Source organism: Sarcophilus harrisii, chromosome 5 (genome assembly GCF_902635505.1).
Source record: "Sarcophilus harrisii chromosome 5, mSarHar1.11, whole genome shotgun sequence".
In the NCBI taxonomy this organism is placed as follows: Eukaryota; Metazoa; Chordata; class Mammalia; order Dasyuromorphia; family Dasyuridae; genus Sarcophilus; species Sarcophilus harrisii.
In genome coordinates this window covers 177,193,891-177,215,338 of record NC_045430.1, presented here as the reverse complement: position 1 = coordinate 177,215,338, position 21,448 = coordinate 177,193,891, and the positions used below count along the sequence as shown (strand labels likewise).

The following is a 21,448-nucleotide window of genomic DNA, read 5'->3' as shown; positions in this document are numbered from 1 at the left end:
AATTGTGATTTAGAGCATTTTTTCATCTGACTATAGATGGCTTTAATTTTGTCATCTGAAAATTGTTCATATCCTTGACCATTTATTAATTTGACACAGTTCTTTATATATTTTAGAAATGAGATCTCTATCAGAAACACTGTCTGTAAAGAATTTTTTCCCCCAGCTTTATACTTCCCTTTTATCTTGTTTCTGGTTTGTTTGTACAGAAACATTTTAATTTAATGTAATCAACATTGTCTATTTCACTTTTCATATTTCTTTTCTAGTTCTTCTTTTGTCATAAATTCTACCTTCTCCAGAGATCTGATAAATTATCCTTTGTTCTCCTAATTTGTTTATGGTTTATGTTTATTTTGTTTATGGTTCCACCCCCAGAGTTTGGAGGTGGAAAGCCAAGATTATTAACAAGAGAAACAATGGCTTACAACACAGTATCATATAAAATTAAGTGTGAAGTTGTATAGTATAGTCTACTAATGCTATGAAAGTCCACAGTAGACAAAACTGTTGAGGGCAGGAATAGCCAAGGACAGATCAATGAAGAAACATTTTAGTTGTAGAGTATAGGACTTAGAGACGGGAGCATTGAGTTTGAATCTGTCTTGGGAAACTTACAGCTATAATGATAGTAAGTCACTTAATTTCTTCATTTTGTCATCTAAAAGGGGAGTGAAAACACTTTAGTAACTATGTCACAGAGTGATAGACAAATGAATTATTATTATTGAAGTATAACTTGGACCATGCCTTCAAAACTTTGGAGAAGTAAAAGAAAAACATAGGGCGGAAGAAATAAAATAAGAATGGCAAAGTAGTAGGAATCAGTGTCAGTTTATTTATGGTACAGTGGGAAGAATGGTCTGACTAAAAGTGTCAAGGAATCTAAAATCTAGTTAGGGGAGAAAAGATGTATTTACCTAAAACGCATTAATGGTATAAGATATAAGATAAGGTATATGTGATAGTAAAAGAAGAAATTGTTTATAATGGGGCTAGTTAGGGAAAATTTAATGAGGCATGGGAATAATATTTGAGGTTTAAAGAGGGGTGAGTAAGATTCTGAGAGATAAAGGACAAATGGACTAAACATCATAAGCAGGAATACTGGTATGGTATTGGGTCAGAAGAGAGTTTTATGGGAGTGGTAGAATAGAAAGCTATTCAGTTTGAAATTTTGACCTTTATACTCTGAGTGAAAGAACATTTTATTTATTTGAGGTAGAGTTTTTTTTTTTAATTTTGTTATGCCTATATGACAGAGAGATTAAAAATAGAAAAACTCTATACACATCAAAATATTCACAGTAACTCTTTTTTGTAGTAGTAACTAGAAACAAAGTAGATGCTAATTAATTGTGGAATAGCCAAGCAATTTGTAGTATAGAAATATCATGAAGCCTTACTATGCCTCTAGAAATGATGAATATGAACACTTGTACAGAGTGATGCTATGTTAAGTAACAGAACCAAAAAAATAGTATGTATGATGGGTATAACAGTGTAAATGAGAAGAAATGCAACAACATAAAGAAAGTGAAGTATAATGATAATGGTCAAGCTTGACTATAGAGAATAGAGAAGAAAATGCATTAGCTTCACTTTTTTGGAGAGGTGGGGGATTGGTGTTAAACATTACATACATATACTGTCAGACTGTATCCATGTATTGATTAGTTATACTAAATGGCTTTTTTTCCCTCTTCATATTTTATTTTTTGTTATAAGAGGTTTGTCTGGTAAGGTAGGCAAGAGGCATTTGTTTTGAAATGAAGGTTTTATAAAATCAGAATCACCACAGATTTTCTTAAATTCTTCCCTCCTTTTCCCCCCAAAAATGTTGAACCAAATTTGGAAAGCCTTGACTCTTAGGTTATAATAGCATAGTAGTACATTGTGACCATTTTTTCCTTCAAATCTTATACAATCTAATCTTACAATCTAATAGGATGATAAGATATGTATATAGATAACTGATGCAAACTAAAATGTGATAAAAGAATATTAAGAAAGATGGCTGTAAAAGATTTAGGTTGGGAAAAGATCACTTTTAGTTGGAAATATAGATTAAAACGTCATAGAGGGCAGAGCTATAATGGTAAAAGCCTAAAATTTTCCTCATGCTAAAAGCATGAGGAAATCCAGAAAAGGTCACATTGAATCATTTTTCTGTCCTAAGTCAGAACTGGGAGGCAGACATAACAGGTGACCTGAGGGTAGGAGGGCAGCAATCAGATTTTGCACTGGATCAGACCATTTTGGCATCAATGAAAGCTTTCAACACATCAGCCTGAGTTGTTTCTGAGGTTCTAGAATAGCATTTTACCTAATGCCACAAGAAGGTAGCACTAGAACTAGCTCATACTTTTCCTCCAGAAGTGCAGTCCAGCCCTAACATCAAATCCCAAGTTTTGAGGGAGGCTGGAAAAATAAACAAACAAAAAGAATCCTACCATAAAAGGGGTATTATAGTGACAGGGGTGTTTAAGACACAAATCTAAAGGAGAATAACCCCAAAACATGTCCAAGCCATGCCTCAGAGAAAAACATTCTTTGGGCATAAACTGAACTAGAATACTAGAAAAAGATGAAGCAAGTTTTTGTTTTTAATAGTCAAAAATTTTTATAATGGTATGACAGTGCATGAGGAAAAAAATTGGAAATGCCAGTCACATTGTACTCTGCCCAGGTAAGACCACATCTGTAGTATTACAGTTATAGGGACTACCCACAGAGAGGAAATTGGAAAGCATCTGGAGAACAGCCAGAATGGGGAACATCCTTGTATCAGTAGCATATCAGTTGAAGGATCTGGGTGTGTATAATCTCCAGGAGGCTCCAGGAGTACATTATAGTTGTCTTCAAATGTTTGAAAGGCAATAATGACCCCTCCCAAAAAAACTCAGTTTGTTCTGTTCTAGAAGTGAACAAAAATTTGCAGAGTATTATAGCAGTCATGTACATCAAGGATAGTGGAATCACCTGGGTTGGATCCTAATGTTACAATCCTTAGAGGGCATATAGAGGAAGTAGAAATGACATAAAGAAAAAACTAGCTGGAGTGAAACGAGTATATATAGAAGCGTTCCATGCTCAGAGGCTATAACAATTGTGAGGACATTCAAGGACTGATTCACAAAGGAAGGCAAGAAACTAAAGATGTAGGAAAAGCCTTGGATCTTACTGATTTCAGAAGAGAACAAAAAGATCACCACCGCAGAGTTGATTAAGAAAATATCAATAGCTACTAAACCTACATGCCTACTTTTTCCCATACTTATGAGAATTATCTGTATACAAACTGAAGGGAATGTATAGTCAGGGTATTAGTAGGGAACAAGTAGGCTTTCACAAACAATATACTATGTCTGATGCCAGCTTTTAAAACTTTTATTCCAAATGAATGAAAAATGTTTATTGCCCATATTTCAGTATGTATCTAAATGAGACATTCAAAATAGCTTTTTATATCTTGGTTGGACCCAAGGTTGAAAAGGAGGAGAGAGGGCTGGATTGCTTTTGGGAAATTGCAAAGTATTTTTACTGATGTAACAGCAAAGACCCTTCTTTTCAATACAGACATTTATCTGGGGTGGCTGCCTATCAGCAAGACCTGGAACGATTCCTCTAAAGAATTAAAGATTAGCTCACACAGAAGGCAATAAAAAGATACATGGTGGGTACGAGCAGGGTGCAGCATGTAAGCAGCAAGGAACTCCAAAGAAGAACAGGGACAAAAAATCATCAAAAAATCACATAGAAGAAAAAGGGGCCGACAGGTTATTTGGCTGGAGTGAGGAGAGACAGTTGGATAGCCAGAGTGCTTCATGGGTAATTTTGTGATGTAAGAAGAAATTGAGAAAACCCACCAGCATAATATATATATATATATATATATACCTCTGGCCACAGAGGATAAACATACATGGGGTCTTATTATAGGGACCTCCCAAATCAATGAGATCACATACTCATTTATAAGTCAGGAAAAATTTCCCAAAGTAGAATGGGCTGTTTTGGGAAGTAAAGTGACTACTTTTAGGGTATGTTGTCAGGGAGGTTGGTGGTGGGGTTTAATTAATATTAATGCCACTTAAAAGTCCTTACTACCTCAAAAACAATGTGAGCACAGAAAAATTGGATATTACCTAGAGGGGGCAGCAGTGTTAAGTGAATGGTTCAAGAAAGTGAATAACTTCACAGGTTTCAGGGTAAATTGGGAAATGAGTTAATGCAAGTGGAGAGTTTAAATATGCTAAAAAGAAGAATAAATGGGAACACAAATTTCCTCATGAAGGTGACTGAGACCAATTTAGAAAGAGATAAAACCTATAAATTAATTCCCTTCTGCTGTGGTGACATGGCCAAAAAAAGAGGACTACACATTTGCCAATCCACAGCAACTCAAAATTCCCCAGCATAACAATTAAGTATGAGATAAATTGTAGCTGTCTCTACAGACTCAAGACACCAGGAAGTCTAATGAAGTAGTAACTTGATAAATTAACAGCAGAAAAGGCTAATAACTAATCTTTAGTGCACTAAACCTTTTCCCCATCAAGCTCCATGCAATGGCAGAACAACACAGTGGGGGCTGTGAGCTTGTGGCTCTGGGATTCACTCAGCAATTTCCTTGCCACCCTGCCTAGCTTTCCCTTACCTTCACTTTATCCTTCTTTGGCAACTAGCTGCAGAACTGAACTCTGCCCTTCCCACTCTATCATGGAGGAAGTGGAGGTATAAGCAAATGGACATGTACCTTGTCTGAGACCACAGTGCCAAAGAATTAAATAGTAGAAGTAACTGAAGCAGGGCACTAGCATGTAGTAGGAGACTTCAGAAATTCCGAAGAAAATACAGTTAAAAAATCTTTATTACAAGCAGATATACCAATAGGCAAGATATTAAAGAAGAAAAAAAGATCTCCCAAACAGCTGAATTAATCCAAATATTTCTGAATAACATTAAAAAACCAAGGAAAATGAATCAATATCTGAGAAGGTATAGAACCCTATGGTTTCCCAGAAGAACATGGAAACACAACAGGATGGTCCTGATTGGTTCATTAGAGAAAGAAGAATCGTGAAAGCAGAAATAATTGGCAGAATAGAAAAACTTGAATCCACGATAGCAAGCCTTCCCAAAGATGTGAGAGAACAGTCATTTGGGAAGAAAATAAAGTGGTAATGTAAAAGAATACATGGTTGCTAAACAAGGAAAATACTTGAAGATGGGATGTGCAAAGAAAACTTAAGGATCATACATTTCCCAGAAGAACATGAGAAATCAATAAATCTGAATGTGACAATGTAAGTAGTATAAGAAAACTGTCCACAATCTCTGAACGCAGAAAAACAGTACCTATCAGAATAATGTGCAATCTTTCTGAAAAGGGTGGGGAAGAAGAGGGTGTTACATTGCAAACTCTAGAACATGTTCTCATGACAATAAATTATGTAAGCAACCTGCAAAAAGTCCTTCAAATATAAAACAAAGGAAATTAGAATACTGCAAAATTGTCCTTCATCCACCAGAAACTGCAGGAGAAAATGGAATAATAGACGAATACATAAAGCTGACTCTTAATATTAAATATGAATGAATTAAATAGACCAATAAACTTAAAGTGACAGATTGAACAAAAAAAAAATCCCACAAATTGATACTTACAATAACCATACTTATAAATACAAAGATAGAAACAAGGAACAATAAAAATGAAAGTAAGGACAAAATTTACTGTATGCAAAGTAAATCCAAAAATAACAAGTCCTGCAAATAAAACATTCAAAACCATTACATTATACTGAAACAAATAAACTAGAGAAAGTGAAACAAATAAGTATTAAATTTATATGCTACAAATGCCTTAGTGTCTGAGCCCATAAAAGAAAAATTAACTGAATTAAAAAAGACAGTAATGCAATAATCCCTCTCCCTGTTTTGAACAATGCTAAGACAAAGATAAACACAAGGGAAGATTAAATAATTGAACAGGTTGTTGGATGAAATAGAGCTTAAAAAAATTTATGGTCCTTATTCTAAGAGTGAAATCCCAAATAATGGATAGTTTGGAGAACAGATCATAGAAATAATAATTATGTGGAAAGTGATAACAGTGAAGCACCATGACAAAATTTCTGTAATACATCTGATGCAGGCCTCAGTGGAAACATTTTATCCCAAAAAAACCTATGAATGGAATTGGAGAGGATTAGTGAGCTGAATATGCATTTTTTAAAATTAGAAAGCCAGAAAATGCAAAATTAAGCACAAAAGGGAAGATAGTGAAATAAAAGGAGAAACAGATTACTTGGAATTCCAGTTTTTTTCTTCTAATTTCATCAAAATATTTTTATTAGTCCTAATGCACAATATATAATAAACATGTGATAATAGACTATATATATGTGTCTTCCCCAGTAGATAAGTGGTCAAAGGGTTCAGATAAATCTCAAAGCAATCTAAAATTATTAATAATTATATCAAAAAATGGTCCAAATCACCGATCCAATAACAAGAAAAATTAATCAAAATATGCCTGAGGTTTCACCCTGAAAATTGACAAAAAAAAATTAACGAAGATAGTAATAATTAGATAAGCACTCAGTGCATTGTTGATGGAGTTGTGAATCAGTACAACTATTTTGGAAAGCAGTTTGGAATTCTGCAAATAAAGTGGCTAAAATATCTGTATCCTTTGATAGAAATTTTAGTGCTAGGGATCCTTTCCCCTCTTCTTCTTTTATTCATTTTATCATTTATTTATTTATTTATTTAATAGCCTTTTATTTAAAGGATATATGCATGAGTAACTTTACAGCATTAACAATTGCCAAACCTCTTGTTCCAATTTTTCACCTCTTACCCCCCACCCTCTCCCCCAGATGGCAGGATGACCAGTAGATGTTAAGTACACCTCTTCTTTTTCACACTCCACACCCTGCTCCACTATCACTTACACCAACATTTAGCAGACCTTTTGTTAGTAATAAAGAACTGGAAACCATTGGGAAATGGCTAGATAAATTCTTACATGAACATACTGTAATATTGTGTTGTAAGAAATGATAAATGTAGTTTATATATATGGAAATACTGAAAGATTTATATTAGCTGGTGCATAATTAAGTAAACAGCCAAGAAAACAATATATATAAGGACTACGACACAATAATGCCACAAAACAATCAAACATGAATGTTGGACAATATTATAGAAAAGCATGTCCCCAAATATTAAATATGAGATGGGACTCCTACACCACTTTTTGTTGAGGTAGAAAGTACACAGATGTCCAACTTGTATATATTTTCAATATGTTTTTTGGTTTTGCTGGTTTTTATTTTTTTTAAATCTGGGATAATAAGAGATGATGAAGTTTTGCTAATTGAAAAACAATATCTATGAAGTTTATCAACTAGAGTTCATCATATTCCTTTTTTTTTTTAAACTAATGATTGATTTAATACATAGTAGTGAATGTTATTTTATTTCTGTGGCTCATTTGATGGAGTTAGTCATACTTTTAGTGTAGTAAGAGTGAAAATTTAAAGGTGTTGAAGGATATAACTGAATGGTATTCTCTTTCATTCAGTAACCAGATGTTTTAGTTCATTAGTTTTGTAAGGACATAAGCATATATATGTGTTTGTGTTGCCCCTGAAACCTTTATTGCATTTTTCATATATGTTACAGTAAAAGAAAACTTGTATAAATTAACAATATTAAAGTCATCATTATTTACTCAGAACTGCCCCTCATTTATTTAGAAAAACTGTCCTTTTTATTTTATAATGCAGTGTCGTTAAATTTCAATTTAATTATTTCTAGAAATAAACAACATTTAATTAAATAAATATAGCTAGCTGCAGAACTGAATTCAGCCCTTCCCACCCTATCATGGAGGAAGTGGAGGTATGGGCAAATGGACGTGCCCTGTCTGAAACCACAGTGCCAAGGAATTAACAAATAAATTAACAAATACATAAATAAACGAACATTTAATTTTTTTTTCTTAGAGGTCTTTTCTTTATAATAACAATGCCAGTTGTGGTCATGGATATATTTGTAGAGAAGGTAATGAAACAAAACCAAGGCATTTGGTAGATTTTTTAATCAGCATTTATTTGTTCAAATAAATTTGAGAGTGAAATGAGTAGTATTAATGTCACTAATATATATACATTTTGTCTATACTATTCAGTAACACTTGCCATCACTGTCCTGTCTTTTCAACAATTATTTAATAATAATATTTCTCCCTTTCCCTATTCTGATGCTATCTCCCAGCAACAGGACAAGACATCCTCTAACCTGCATGAGGCAGCATCAGATTGTGTGTGCTCAGCTCTCTATGCCATTGAGAATGTAGAGACAAATTTACCTTTGGCCCTGCAACTCTTTCAAGGGGTCTTGACTTTGGAAGCAGCCTATCATATGGCTGTAGCCCGTGAAGACTTAGACAAGTGAGTTGATTGTATTTACAAAAGGATGGGTGGAAAGTTGGTTTTCCAAAAACTTCTGGGTTTTTGAAAAATTGTCCATATATTTACTCTTTAGTTTATCCATTGTGTATTTGAATTGTACATATATGTGTTACTGAAGACATTTTAATATGACCCATTGAACCTATGTCTTTTTGACTTGGGTCTAGAGCTGTAGATTGAGCTCCTTAGGTGGGAGGTATGGGCTCTGAGACTAGAAATTTCAGAGAACAGGGATTCATCAAGCCCAGAAATACTGTCTGTGGAAGTTATGAAGATTGTCCCTGGAAGCACAAAACATACATGATAGTGAATTGAGGCCTAGCCAGAAGTGAGGACGAGAGGGGAATACTGAAAATAAGATTTATGGAAATATTTTAAAGTCTTTGTGACTTTGGTTTTCCAAGTTTTTTTTATGATATCCTTATGGCCTATGTATAAAATATACATATACAGGGGTGACTGGTTAAGAATGGTACATTATAACATACAGTCAATAGTTTGACTTCAGTATATTCCCTAATTTCCATTTCCTTTACATTGTGCAAGCCTGTTTTCTCTTTGGTGGTAAAATATTTTTGTTCAACATCAACATAAGGAAATCTGAAACCTGAAAGTTTCTGAGTAAAAAAGTTGTATATTTAATATTTTTGATTGTAAATATATGTATCCATGCCTTGCTTTGTGACTTTGTACGTATCTCCTTTTCTCCCACAGGGTTCTGAATTATTGCAGAGTTTTCACAGAACTGTGTGAAACCTTTCTTGAAAAAATTGTTTGTACTCCAGGCCAGGGACTAGGTGATCTCCGAACACTGGAACTGCTCCTCATCTGTGCTGGTCATCCCCAGTATGAGGTAGGGAAAATATCAGATTGATAGATACTTTTGAGCAGCTCCTCCAGCTGACTTTTTATTAAAATTGTGCTTAGTTATTTTTATATGTTAAAGATATTCTTTGGTATCTCTGCCATAGTATGCCCTCTACTTCAAAATGAGAATGGAAATAGTTCTCTAAAATATTCAAAGGTATTATCAATGTCTCCTGTGGTTGAGTATTCTGATTTTTGTCTTTGGAACCCACTATTTTGCTGGAACTGTCTTCAAGCTCAAAAGCAACTCTTTAAATGCTAAATCTCTATACAGATAAATTCAGAATTAATATATGCAGCCCTAATCTCTCTTCTGAATCCTAGTCCTGCTTTATAATCTAATTGTCTAGATGTCTATTAGATATATTTACCTGGATACACTGTAAATTTTGAAACCTTGTTATATTTTCTTATTTCTACCCTCCATACTTCCATATTTCTGTTGAAGACATCACTATCCTTTTACTTACCTGGGTTTTTCAACATTAGAGTCTTCCTTGATGTTTCCCTCTTCCTTATCCTCTGTAGCCAGTTATTTGTCAAATCTTATTGTTTCCACCTCTACAGCATCTTTCTAACATCCATATTCTTTTCCTGTCATATGGGTCCTATCTTATTTCATGCTGCACCATGTCTTGTTTAGGCTAATATGGTGTCTTTGCTACTAAAGACTAAAACTGAACTAACACCCTGTATGAAATCCTAGAGACAAAAGGAAGCTACTGAAGATTTTGGATGTCACATTATATTTTAGATGTATTATTATGACAGATTGATGGAAAATGATTTGGAAAGAGTAAACTATCTGAAACAAATTTTAGGAAGCTATTGCAACAGTCCAAGTGAGAGATGTGATAACAGTTGAAATAGGATAGTGGTTATGACTGGAGAGAAAGGTACACATATTAGAAAGATGCTATAGAGATTGAAACATTTAAGGATGACTCTAGGATTGAACATAAGGGTGTAAATGGAGGATTAGAGATGTCTTCTATAGAGATATGGAAGTTTTGGGCAAGTTAGGGAAAATTTTCCTTCCTTCCCTCCCTCCCTTCTTCACTCCCTTCTTCCTCACTCCCTCCTTTCTTCCTCTCTCCCCTCTTTTTATTATATCCTCAGTCCCTAAGTAGAAATGGCTTGCCTTTCAGATTTGACATTCCTATCTTCTTGCCTAGACCATATTCTCTCCTGATATCTACCTCCTATGAATACGATTTCCTTTAAAGCTCATTTCCACTTCCTCAGGGAAGTTTTCCCTGCTTACTGGTGATTCCTCCTCTTGCAAATTATCCTGTATTTACTTATCTTTATACATTTATCTTCCTCTTCTCTTTCCATTTTCAATTCTCCCCCCACTTCCTCACCATAAACACAGTCCTGTTTTGTTTTTCACTCCTGTATCTCTGGTACTGGAAACAGGGTCTTGTGTATAGTAAGCCCTTAATAAATATTTATTGACTTGAATCTGATATGGGAAATAATGTTAGAGATTTCCTATGTAGAGTGTATAGGTTTTTCCTTTCCACATTATTTTACTTAACTTCAGAATCTCAGATTTTCTTAGAAAGTCATTTTCAGTGATTTATGTATAAGCTACTAGAATGATTCCTTTTGTTCTAAATATTTGCATTCAATCTCTCATACAGAGGATCCAGCTGGATCCCAACAAGAATTTTGGGCCTGAAGTAACCTTGTCTGCTGCTTTTGAGAGTAGATGATAGATTTGATGGAGAGTGGCTTACTTTTAATGTCTTGATAGCTTTCATTTTTTATATCATTTCCATCTCCCAGAGAATGAAAAAAGATTAAAACAACAACAAAAACCAGTTTAGCAAGGTAATCTCACTTTGGAAAAGCTTGACACTATATTCAGTGTATAGTTACCCATCTCTGTGAGAAAGAAAGTATCCTCTAATATCTCTTCTTTGGAACTAAGGTTAGCCATTATAATTTTACAGCATTCAGTTTCAAGCATTTTATTATTGTTTCCTTTTATTTACAGTGTTTTGTGATTCTTAGATTGTGATTCAGAGAATTCTGGAGGATTCTGAAACTCTTTCAAATGGTCTACATGTTCAGAATTAGTTTTTATTTCGAATATGGTAACTATTTATAAATATAGCCCACATAAGCAAATTCTTTGGACAGAACCTCAATAATTTTTAATAGTACAAAGATATTTAGAACAAAAATTTGAGAATCACTATTTTGTTACATTTTTTCTTGGTTCTCTCCTCTTCATTTTGCATCAATTCATGATAAACTTTCCCATGTATTCATCTTATTCATTGTTTCTTACAGCACAGCAATAATCCATTACATTCAAGTCCTAGAACTTGTTTAGTCATTATCCAGTCTGTGGGCATCAATTTCATTAACAATTCTTTTCTACTGTAAAAATATATCTGCTGATATAGTAATAGTAAAATCTTTCAGTCAGAGTATGGATATTCTAGGCTAGTCATTCTTTTTAAATAATTCAATTGTTTTGATTCATATTTCTCTTATTTGTGAATTGGAGGATTTCTTTATATGGATGATAGTTTTGAATTCTTTTGAGAATTGTTTATTCTTATCCTTCGATCGTTTATCTTTTGGGAATGGCTTTTATTTTTGTATATTATGTTATGACTTATATCATGAATTAAATGAATTCCTTTCTTACTCATTTTTTCACAATGTTTTATTTCTCTATATACTTATAATAAAATGGAACTTTCCCACTTTGGAATTTTGGAATGGAATTGTCTTTAATAAATTGTGTTTGTTTTAAATCTAAATGAAATTTAAGGGGGATTTATTTCATATGTTGCTATGTAAAAGCCAGTCATGATTTATTTTCCAGATCCCTGGAATTGCCATGATATCTCTCATCCTATTAATTTTCTCAGATCTGCAATATCCCAATAAACTACTCTCTTACTTTTTGTTCAATAGGTGGTAGAGATATCCTTTAACTTTTGGTACCGACTAGGGGAACATTTATACAAAACAGATGATGCCGTTATTCATAGCATTTTCAAAGCTTATATCCAGCGTCTGCTCCATGCCTTGGCTAGACACTGTCAACTGGAACCAGATCATGTAAGACTTAACTTCTTCTATTTTCAAATCCCATTCTCTTATTTTTTTACCTTTTCTGAAATTCTTAGATGAGCCAACAGGATGGAGAGCAAAGGTTATTACCTAGGTCACCTGTTGCTCCACTTATCTCAATAAAGAGAAATACATAAATAAAGGCAACTTAGCCTAGAGGGGAAAAAGACATTGGGCATATAAATAAATTCTAAGAATTGTTTCTTTTTTACTTATGGCAGTGCCATCTCAGGCTTGCTCTTATTTTCCTTTTTGAAATGTTTGTTTCCTTCCACTCCTCACAATATTCTTAAGCTAATTATGTTTCTGCAAGGACCTCGGGATCTCATTAAAGGCCCTTCAGTGCCTTGAGTACATTATGTATCTTTTCCTGAATCTTAGTGGTCAGAATGGTAAATGCATGATGTTTAAGAAAGCCATATCAAATCTGAGCAAATTGGACTTGAACCCTAACATTGAAACTAAGTGTTCTGTTTCTTTACTGGCCCATATCTTACTTAAATTTTTTTTTAATGATACCTGAAAACCTTAGAATTTAAAAGCCAAGGAAGGAACCCTAGACTTCATATTATACAATGTTTTCAGATGAAAAAAATAGCTCATTTCTAGGTCACATAACCAGTTAGTGTAAACTGTAACTAATACCTAGATTTAATTCTCAGTTGCAGCATTTTTTACTTAAAAGTAACTTGAAGGGCAGCTAGGTGGCACAGTGGATAGAACACCAGCCCTGAAGTCAAGACAACCTGAGTTCAGATGTGATCTCAGACATTTAATATGTTCTAGCTGTATGACCCTGGGCAAGTCACTAACCCCATTTGCCTCAGCAAAGAAAAATAAATAAATAAAAATGAAAACTTTTATATATAAAATATGAAATTGAGCCACCATTTATGCTGCCAGAGTTGTTAGTCCTGAATATCTAATTAATACAATATATATTAGGGCAAAAAAGTAATTATAGATAGGAGATGATTGATCTATTGTTTTTTTGTTTGTTTGTTTTTGCCTTTTTGGATCTTTTATAAAATTCATGGTTCCCTCCCACCTCCCCTTTGGTAACAGTTGTCTTTATGAAAGAAGAGTAAGTAGGGTTAAAAGACCTTGATCCAAGAAAATGGGGTTTTGAGAAGGGATTTGAAAGATTAGAAACAGGTGACTTCAAAAATAATAATAAAGGATAGTTTCTTACTTAAGAGGCAGCTTAGTATAGTGGAAAGGGAACTGGAATAAGAGTGGGTAAATCCCAATTTTATCATTAACGAAGGGACAATTAAGTCCCTTCATTTCTCTGGTCTGCTTTATAAATTGTTTGAAATAATAGAGAAAGAAAGCACCTTTTCATTCTTTGTTTGATGCAAATATGGACATTGATACATAAACCAAAAAGAGACAATAGAGAAAGAAAATTATAAAGCAATATCCCTAGTGAACATTGGCACAATTTAAAATAAAATATTAATAAATAAGCCATGACAACATATTAGAAAAATCATATATTGTAACCAAGTTGGATTTATATCAGGTCTCACATAAAGAAGAATATAAATATTTTAAATCATGTCAATATATCTGTAGACATCAAAAAAAACTTTTGAAAAAAATCTAACAACTGTTCTTGTGGGTTTTTTTTTTTAATAAAAAATTAGCATAAAAATTGCTGGTCCTTTCTAAATCAAGAGCAAACATATATATTGGACAACATTTAGGGAATAAGCAGACAAAATTATTGTTTTTGGGGTGATGAAGGGATTTACATAGAAAACACTGAAGAACCAACCAAAAAGTAATTGAAATAATAAATTTAGCAAAGTTGCTAGATATAAAATAAATCCACATAAATCACTAGAATTTCTGTGTATTACTAACAAAACCTGGCAGAATTAACTAAAAAGACTTCTTATATTCAAAATAGCTGCAGAAGTGTTAAGATAGAATAGTGTACCTATCTAAATACATCTAGTAACTATATGAATCCAAATTGATATGAATATGAATCCAGTGATATGGATATGAATTCACTATAAATTAACACTCTTGGCAGAAGTAATTGTAGAAATATCCAGTTGCTTATTAAAAGGTCAAGCTAATACAATAAATATGTATTGCCTAAAGTAATTTAATTATTCAGTGCCATATAGTCAAACAACCAGAGAAATATTTCCTAGAATGAGAAAAAAAATTTATATGAAAGAACAAAAAAGTCAAGAATCTTAAGAGTAATAAGGGGATTGAGGGAAGAGTAGCAAGAAAGAAACTTTAAATGCTAAATTTTAAATTGTACTACAAAATAATTTAGTATTGGGTCAAAAATGGGTTGATCATTGAAATAAATTAGGCACAAAATATACAGAAACAGACAAATACAGGAGCTTAGTTTTTGTATAAACCCAAAGATATTAATCTTACTTTTTGGGAGGAAAACTGGAAAATAATTTAGCAGAAACAGAAAACAACAAGTCAAAGAATACAAATAGTCAGTTTTCAAAGGAAGAATTCCCAACTTTCAATAATCATATGAAAAAATGCTCTAAATATGTAGAGAGAACTACAAATTAAAATAGTGTACCTATCAGATTGGCAAAGATGATAGAAGGATAAAATGACAAATGTTGGAAGAGATATTGAAAAACAGGAACTTTTTAATGCTTTGATGTTGGTGTGGCCATACTGGGAAATGGTTTGAATCTACTGTTGGATACATTGACTTGATTTTACCACTGTGAGATCTGTTACTAGAAGAGATTTAAAAAAAAAAAATTCACAAAAATTCATTCATAAAAATATTTGTCGCAGCTTTTGGTAGGTAGTAATCCCAGACTGAAAAGCAGGGAAGTACCCATCTAGTAGGAATAGCTAAACATAATTTAGAAGACCTCTATGAACTGATGAAGAGTGAAGTGAGTGGAATTAAAAGAGCAATTTACACAACAATTTTACATAGTTGAAATTCTTAAGCTCCCTGATTAATGATAAATGATTTGTCCAGAGCATTGAAGATGAATCACACCACTTTCTGCTCGACAGAGAAATAGTGGACTTAAAATCCAGAATGAAACATGTGTTTAGATTTTGCTTATGAGGGATTTTGCTTTGCTTGACAGTGTGATATATTATGTATTATGAGGGGGCTTAAAAATTATTTTTAGAAAGGAAAGGTACCAGGAGGGAAAGGTAATAAACAATTAGAAGAAATAAAATGTACTAGCTGGAACAACTGACTACCTTTAAGGTCTTTTCCAGCTCTAAAATTTGTGTCAGATTATCTTGAAGTTTCAAAGAAGCTGTTAGTCTTACATCTTTTTCCCTAAGATAATCTGTTCCCCTATCCTCGATTCCCCAGTCTTCTATCTGAAAGATACAAACAAATTAATATAGTATATTATAGCTATTAAGTTAGAATGGCTTGTTTCCCTTTGTTTCCCTAAACATCTTGAAAGAATCCTAATTTTGGCAAGTATCCTTATATCCCAAGCTTTTTACATTATTTATAACTTTGCCTTGATTCTTTTATTTCAGAGAGGTAGGAGGAAATTTAATACTCTTCCCCTTTTGAACTTTTAGGAGGGGGTCCCTGAAGAGACTGATGACTTTGGGGAGTTTCGAATGAGGGTGTCTGACTTGGTGAAGGATTTGATCTTCCTGGTTGGATCTATGGAATGCTTCTCTCAGGTGAATCCATTTGGATAATTTTGTTAAAGTTATTGAACTTCTTTGGATTATGTCGTAGGGAGATGCCCTGACTCAGTTCTTTTATCTTCTAAACCACTTGGAATCTGAGTGATTTAATTTAGTATTAAAGAGGACCTGCTTCATTTGCCTACCTAGAAAAGATATTTCTTGATTAAAAGCCAAAGTCAGCACTAATTATTAAAAGCCCAAGGAACTTCTAGGAGACTTGGCATCTAACAAATGAAAGGGGCTTACTTTCCTGATTATCTGCCTCCTTTCAGTCTCTTAGAAATTTAACTTGTATTTTCTTCTTTTCACACTGTCAACTACTCTTGGTAATAGTTATCAAATGTTCATATTGTATCCGAGATATGGTTCTCCAGAATTGGAATATGAATAATTGTACTCCCAAGTCTCTGACAGTTGACATTTTTTCTTATGAGAAATGAAAACCATACTTGTACTACTTCTTTGAACTCCATTTTTAATGGTCCATTATAAACACTGAAGAATCCTCTGATTCATCTCTCCTCTCCTTTAGTTGTATTCTACTCTGAAAGAAGGCAACCCACCCTGGGAGGTGACAGAAGCGGTTCTCTTTATCATGGCCTCTATAGCCAAGAGTGTTGATCCGTGAGTATCTGTAATCCTTTTACAGGAACCTCTGGAAGTAAAAGTTACATGATTTTCCTTTATCTTAGCATCTTCAGGAAATTCCAGAATCTCTGGATATGAACAGCCTATCATCATTTTTTTCTTTGCCTCTCTACCTCCTATATCAATGACTATACCCTTAGTATCATATCCCCAGCAAAATCGAACAAATAGATCATTCTCACCTTCCTTAATTAAAAAGGTTATTTTTGCCTGGTTGTTTACTACAAGGTTGACTTACTTCCAAGGATGAAATAGTGAAAAGATAAACTATTTTGATTGTATGGAAAATTGTTGACTCTTATCTAAAAAACAGGTTTAATGAGAAAGTCATAAAACCTAGTCTTTGCCCTAGCTCAGCCATTGATTTGCCTTTTTTTTTTTTTTTAATTAAAGCTTTTTATTTTCAAAACATATGCATGGATAATTTTTCAACATTGACCCTTGCGAAACTTTGCGTTTCAATTTTTCTCCCCTTTCTCCCACCCCCTCCCCCTAGATGGGAAGTGATCTAACATATGTTAAACATGGTAAAAATATATGTTAAATCCAACATATTCACATATATTTATACAATTATCTTGCTGTACAAGAAAAATCGTATCAAAAAGGAATAAAAAATGAGAAAGAAAATAAAATGCAAGCAAACAACAAAAAGAGTGAAAAAGATATGTTGGGGGTCTACATTCAGATCCTGCAGTCTTCTCTCTGGGTGTAGATGACTCTCTTCATCACAAGATCATCGGAATTGGCCTCAATCATCTTGTTGTTGAAAAGAGCCACATCCATCAGAATTGATCATCTTATAATCTTGTTGCCATGTATAATGATCTCTTGGTTCTGCTCATTTCACTTAGCATCAATTCATGTAAGTCTCTCCAGGCCTCTCTGAAATCATCCAGTTGCTCATTTGTTTTTCTTCTTCTTCTTCTTCTTTTTTTTTTTTTTTTCCCTGAGGCAATTGGGATTAAGTGACTTGCCCAGGGTCACACAACTAGGAAGTGTTAAGTGCCTGAGACTGGATTTGAACTCAGATCCTCCTGACTTCAGGTGCTCTGCTGATCATTTCTAGAGCAATAATATTCCATAATATTCATAGACTATAACTTATTCAGTCATTCTCCAACTCAATTTCCAGTTCCTTACCACTACAAAGAGGGCTACCACAAACATTCGTGCACATACAGGTCCCTTTCCCTTCTTTCAAATCTCTTTGGGATATAAGCCCAGTAGTAACACTGCTGGATCAAAGGGTATGCACAGCTTGATAGCCCTTTGAGCATAGTTTCAAATTCTCCAGAATGGTTGGATCATTCCACAACTCCACCAACAATGTGTTAGGGTATTGACTTGATTTTATTAGTCATCTTTTCAGATACTTAGCAAGCCATCTGTAAAATGAGTGTAAATACCTTGTTCACTGCACTATTGCCTAACAATGTGGTAACATTGTTAGGATGGATGAGATAAAATATGGATATCTTAAACTACTTTACTTGAAAGAATAGTATGTTAAAGTTGTCTTATATAGGGATCAGTAATTTTTATTTGATCATCTCTTCCCAAGATTGTAGTACGTAGTGAAAGAATGTAAATATCTGTAGAAACACGAGCCTCTTATTCATGGCTGTTTTTCAGAATATTGATTAATAACATCTGCAATTTGCTTTACATGTGGCATAATCACATATGGTACATTAAACTGTACTTAAAAGTGAATATCGTCATTTAGACAGACTTTAAATAATAGGGGTTTTTTTGGTTGTTGGATTTTCGGCTCAAAAAGATTAACTTTTGTGTTTTGGTCATTTTGAAGCTTTTACTGATAGATTTGCAGTGAGACATTGCAGTACTTTTTCTTACTGCTCCCTAAGTATTGTTTTAATGATGGTATAGGTGGGTATGGAGCATCAAGAATTATAAGGCACTGTGGCATAGTAGAAGAGGTGCTACTGTGGAAAGTTAGGAGGCCTTGCTTTGTTTGACTGTGGGCATGTCAGTTAACTTCTCAGAGCCTCTCTTGATTGAGGAATGAATGAGGAAAACAGTACTTGTAGGGATTGATTGACAGGTTCTTTTTAAGAAAGTGTTCTATAACCTTAACAGTACCATATAAATGAGATTAAGCTTTGTTTCTAGGAGAGCTAGGAGATGATTAAAAATGTGGATTTTGATACATTTTTCTTACAGCTGTAACCTGATTTTAATTTTAATTTTTTTTTTTTTTTTTTGCTTCCCATTCTACAGTATTATCAGCAGGTAACCTGCTGATAATACTGTAGAATGGGAAGCAAAAAAAAAATTTAGGATTGTTAACAGGATGTTAGCAGATGTTAGGGATGTTAACAGAATTGAAAAATTATTTTCATGATTAAATTTTCTCTTTAATAGTATTTTATTTTTCCCCAGTTACATGTAATGATAGTTTTTAACATCCTTTTTTTAAAATTTTGAGTTTTTCTTTCACTCCTTTATTTTCCTCCTCCTGTAGACAATTTGATATAGGTATATATGCACAATCATGTAAAACATTTCCATATTAATCATATTAAATAAACTTTCTTTTACTTTTGGTCTAATGTCTTCTTGCCCTCATCTTCTCGATCTTAAGAACTTTGTAATAAGCAGTACTTGAAGAGCTAAAATCATGAACTTGGTAGCAGATGGTTCATGGGGCACTCTTTTAGAGCATTTCCATTTAATCTCCTTTTTCTGTTCTCTTTCTTCTTAGCTCAGTCAGGAAGCTAAGGTGGGCTTCTCATGTCTCTTAACACTTAAAATTCACAGTACCAAAAAATAGGAACTCTTAAGAGAAGCTCTACTAAAGTATTTCTGAGATAAGCCTAAAAGGTTTTTTTTTTTTAGTAAAAACCTACATCTTAGATTTGAATGGCCTCAATTTACTTTTTCTAGGGATGGCTTTTTCAGGTATTCTATTAATAACAAATAGAATGAACAAGAAGAATGCTGCTCCAAGAGCAAAAATGCCTTTCATTTGAGGAAGATTTAAGAAACCTTAACTTCTAGTGACAGTCTTGTCTCTCCATTTTGGGGAGCTCATTAGAGATAATGAGTATTATTATGCCTATTGTTTGACTAGGATACCACCTCTCAATGCAATAATGATGAACATTTTTCTGTTGTTCTCAGGGAAAATAACCCAACACTTGTGGAGGTCCTAGAAGGAGTTGTCCGTCTCCCAGAAACTGTACACACAGCTGTCCGATACACTAGCATTGAGCTAGTGGGAGAGATGAGTGAAGTGGTTGATCGAAATCCCCAATTCCTTGGTGAGTCTGAGGTCATGGGATGCTCTCTACTGTTCCCCCCTTCCCTGCCTTTTTTTTAAGGTGGCAATTTCTTAGGAAAAATGTTGGTTGCCAAGGAATTAGGTACAATCTCCTGATCATTGTTTACAGATTTGAAAGGTAGGATCAAGGATATCTAACATAGGAAACTTTAGACTACTTGAACTTAAACTTAAAATTACTTGAACACAAGAATTGATATTATTTTATGTTTTTTTAAGTTGTATTAAAATAGGCCTGGTTCAGTAGCAGCTCATTTAGGAGACTTATAAGTGCTAAAGAAATCCCCCATTTAAAGTATCATCTTGATGATAGGTGTTATTAAGTTAACTACATACTTAGAATTTCAAACTTAGGAAATCAACTGAAAACTGATTAATTTTTTAGAACCCAAAACATTAAACCTCAGCATGGCTGGTGAGGTGTTATAGCTCAGATCTAGTAGACATCTTAAGTATCCAGATAAAAGGAGGAGGGTAGGGAAGTTTCAGTAGGTCAGCTACACCAGCACTTAAAGTGATCAATATCGACCTTGGGGATTAAGCTAATGGTGAAAGAGAAACATAAAGTGGTAGAAAAGCAACTTTACAGAGACTTGATATGCTAAAAATTCTCTAGGACACAGGGGAATAGTGAAGCATCATCAAAGTTGAAGGGATAAGTCTTGTTCTTGAAAAGCTTTTAGTTAGGTTACTTGATATCTATTATCTTATTTTCTAGCTTTATTTCAAGTTTCAAGTAACCTAACTAAAAGCTTTTCAAGAACAAGACTCCCTATCCCTGATAAGGGATAATAGATAGATAATAGAGAGATAGATAAAAGAGGTAGCAGCACAAATGGGAAGAACACTGGCCTTAGAGTCAAGATTTGGTTTTGAGTTCTGGTTCTTTTGTTGTAGGACTATAGGCAAATCACTTAGTCTCCTTTATCATCAGTGCCTGATCATAAATGGAGGATTTCATAAACCTTGAAAAGGCTCTCAAAATGTGAGCTGCTGCTGTTATATCATCAGATTCTATTCTGGTAAAGAGAAAGCAAAAATTATTTAATTATGGGACTCATCAGAAAAACTAATAGGAAATTTTTAGGTTTTTAACTAAGTTGTTTTCACTGGCTAGACAACTTGCCAGTGAAACCAGAAGGTATTCTGGGCTGAGAACCATTGGCTGAGGGATAGATGTGGACTAGAACAAAGTCTTTTGACATTAGTCAAAAAATTAGTCAAAAGACTTAAGAAAGGCTAAGGAAACTACCCTGTCTTTCTCATGAAGTAGAATAGGTATTTTGAATAGGTAAAGTTAGAAATAGTAGAACTTTCTTGAGTGTAGTCTGAAGAATTTCGATTTAATGGGAATTTAAAG

At 33.7% G+C, this 21,448-nt stretch overlaps 1 protein-coding gene across 1 annotated transcript in view; it reads left to right on the top strand.

The window, feature by feature from the left end:
• The window catches only part of TNPO3 (transportin 3), a 117,539-nt gene that overhangs the window by 63,596 nt on the left and 32,495 nt on the right, over positions 1 to 21,448 (top strand). Inside the window, exons 6-11 of the mRNA XM_031939033.1 lie at positions 8,293 to 8,468; positions 9,204 to 9,342; positions 12,294 to 12,440; positions 16,017 to 16,124; positions 16,666 to 16,757; positions 19,929 to 20,068. Of these exons, the coding sequence (XP_031794893.1) occupies positions 8,293 to 8,468; positions 9,204 to 9,342; positions 12,294 to 12,440; positions 16,017 to 16,124; positions 16,666 to 16,757; positions 19,929 to 20,068 (802 nt within the window). The remainder of the gene's footprint in view (positions 1 to 8,292; positions 8,469 to 9,203; positions 9,343 to 12,293; positions 12,441 to 16,016; positions 16,125 to 16,665; positions 16,758 to 19,928; positions 20,069 to 21,448) is intronic.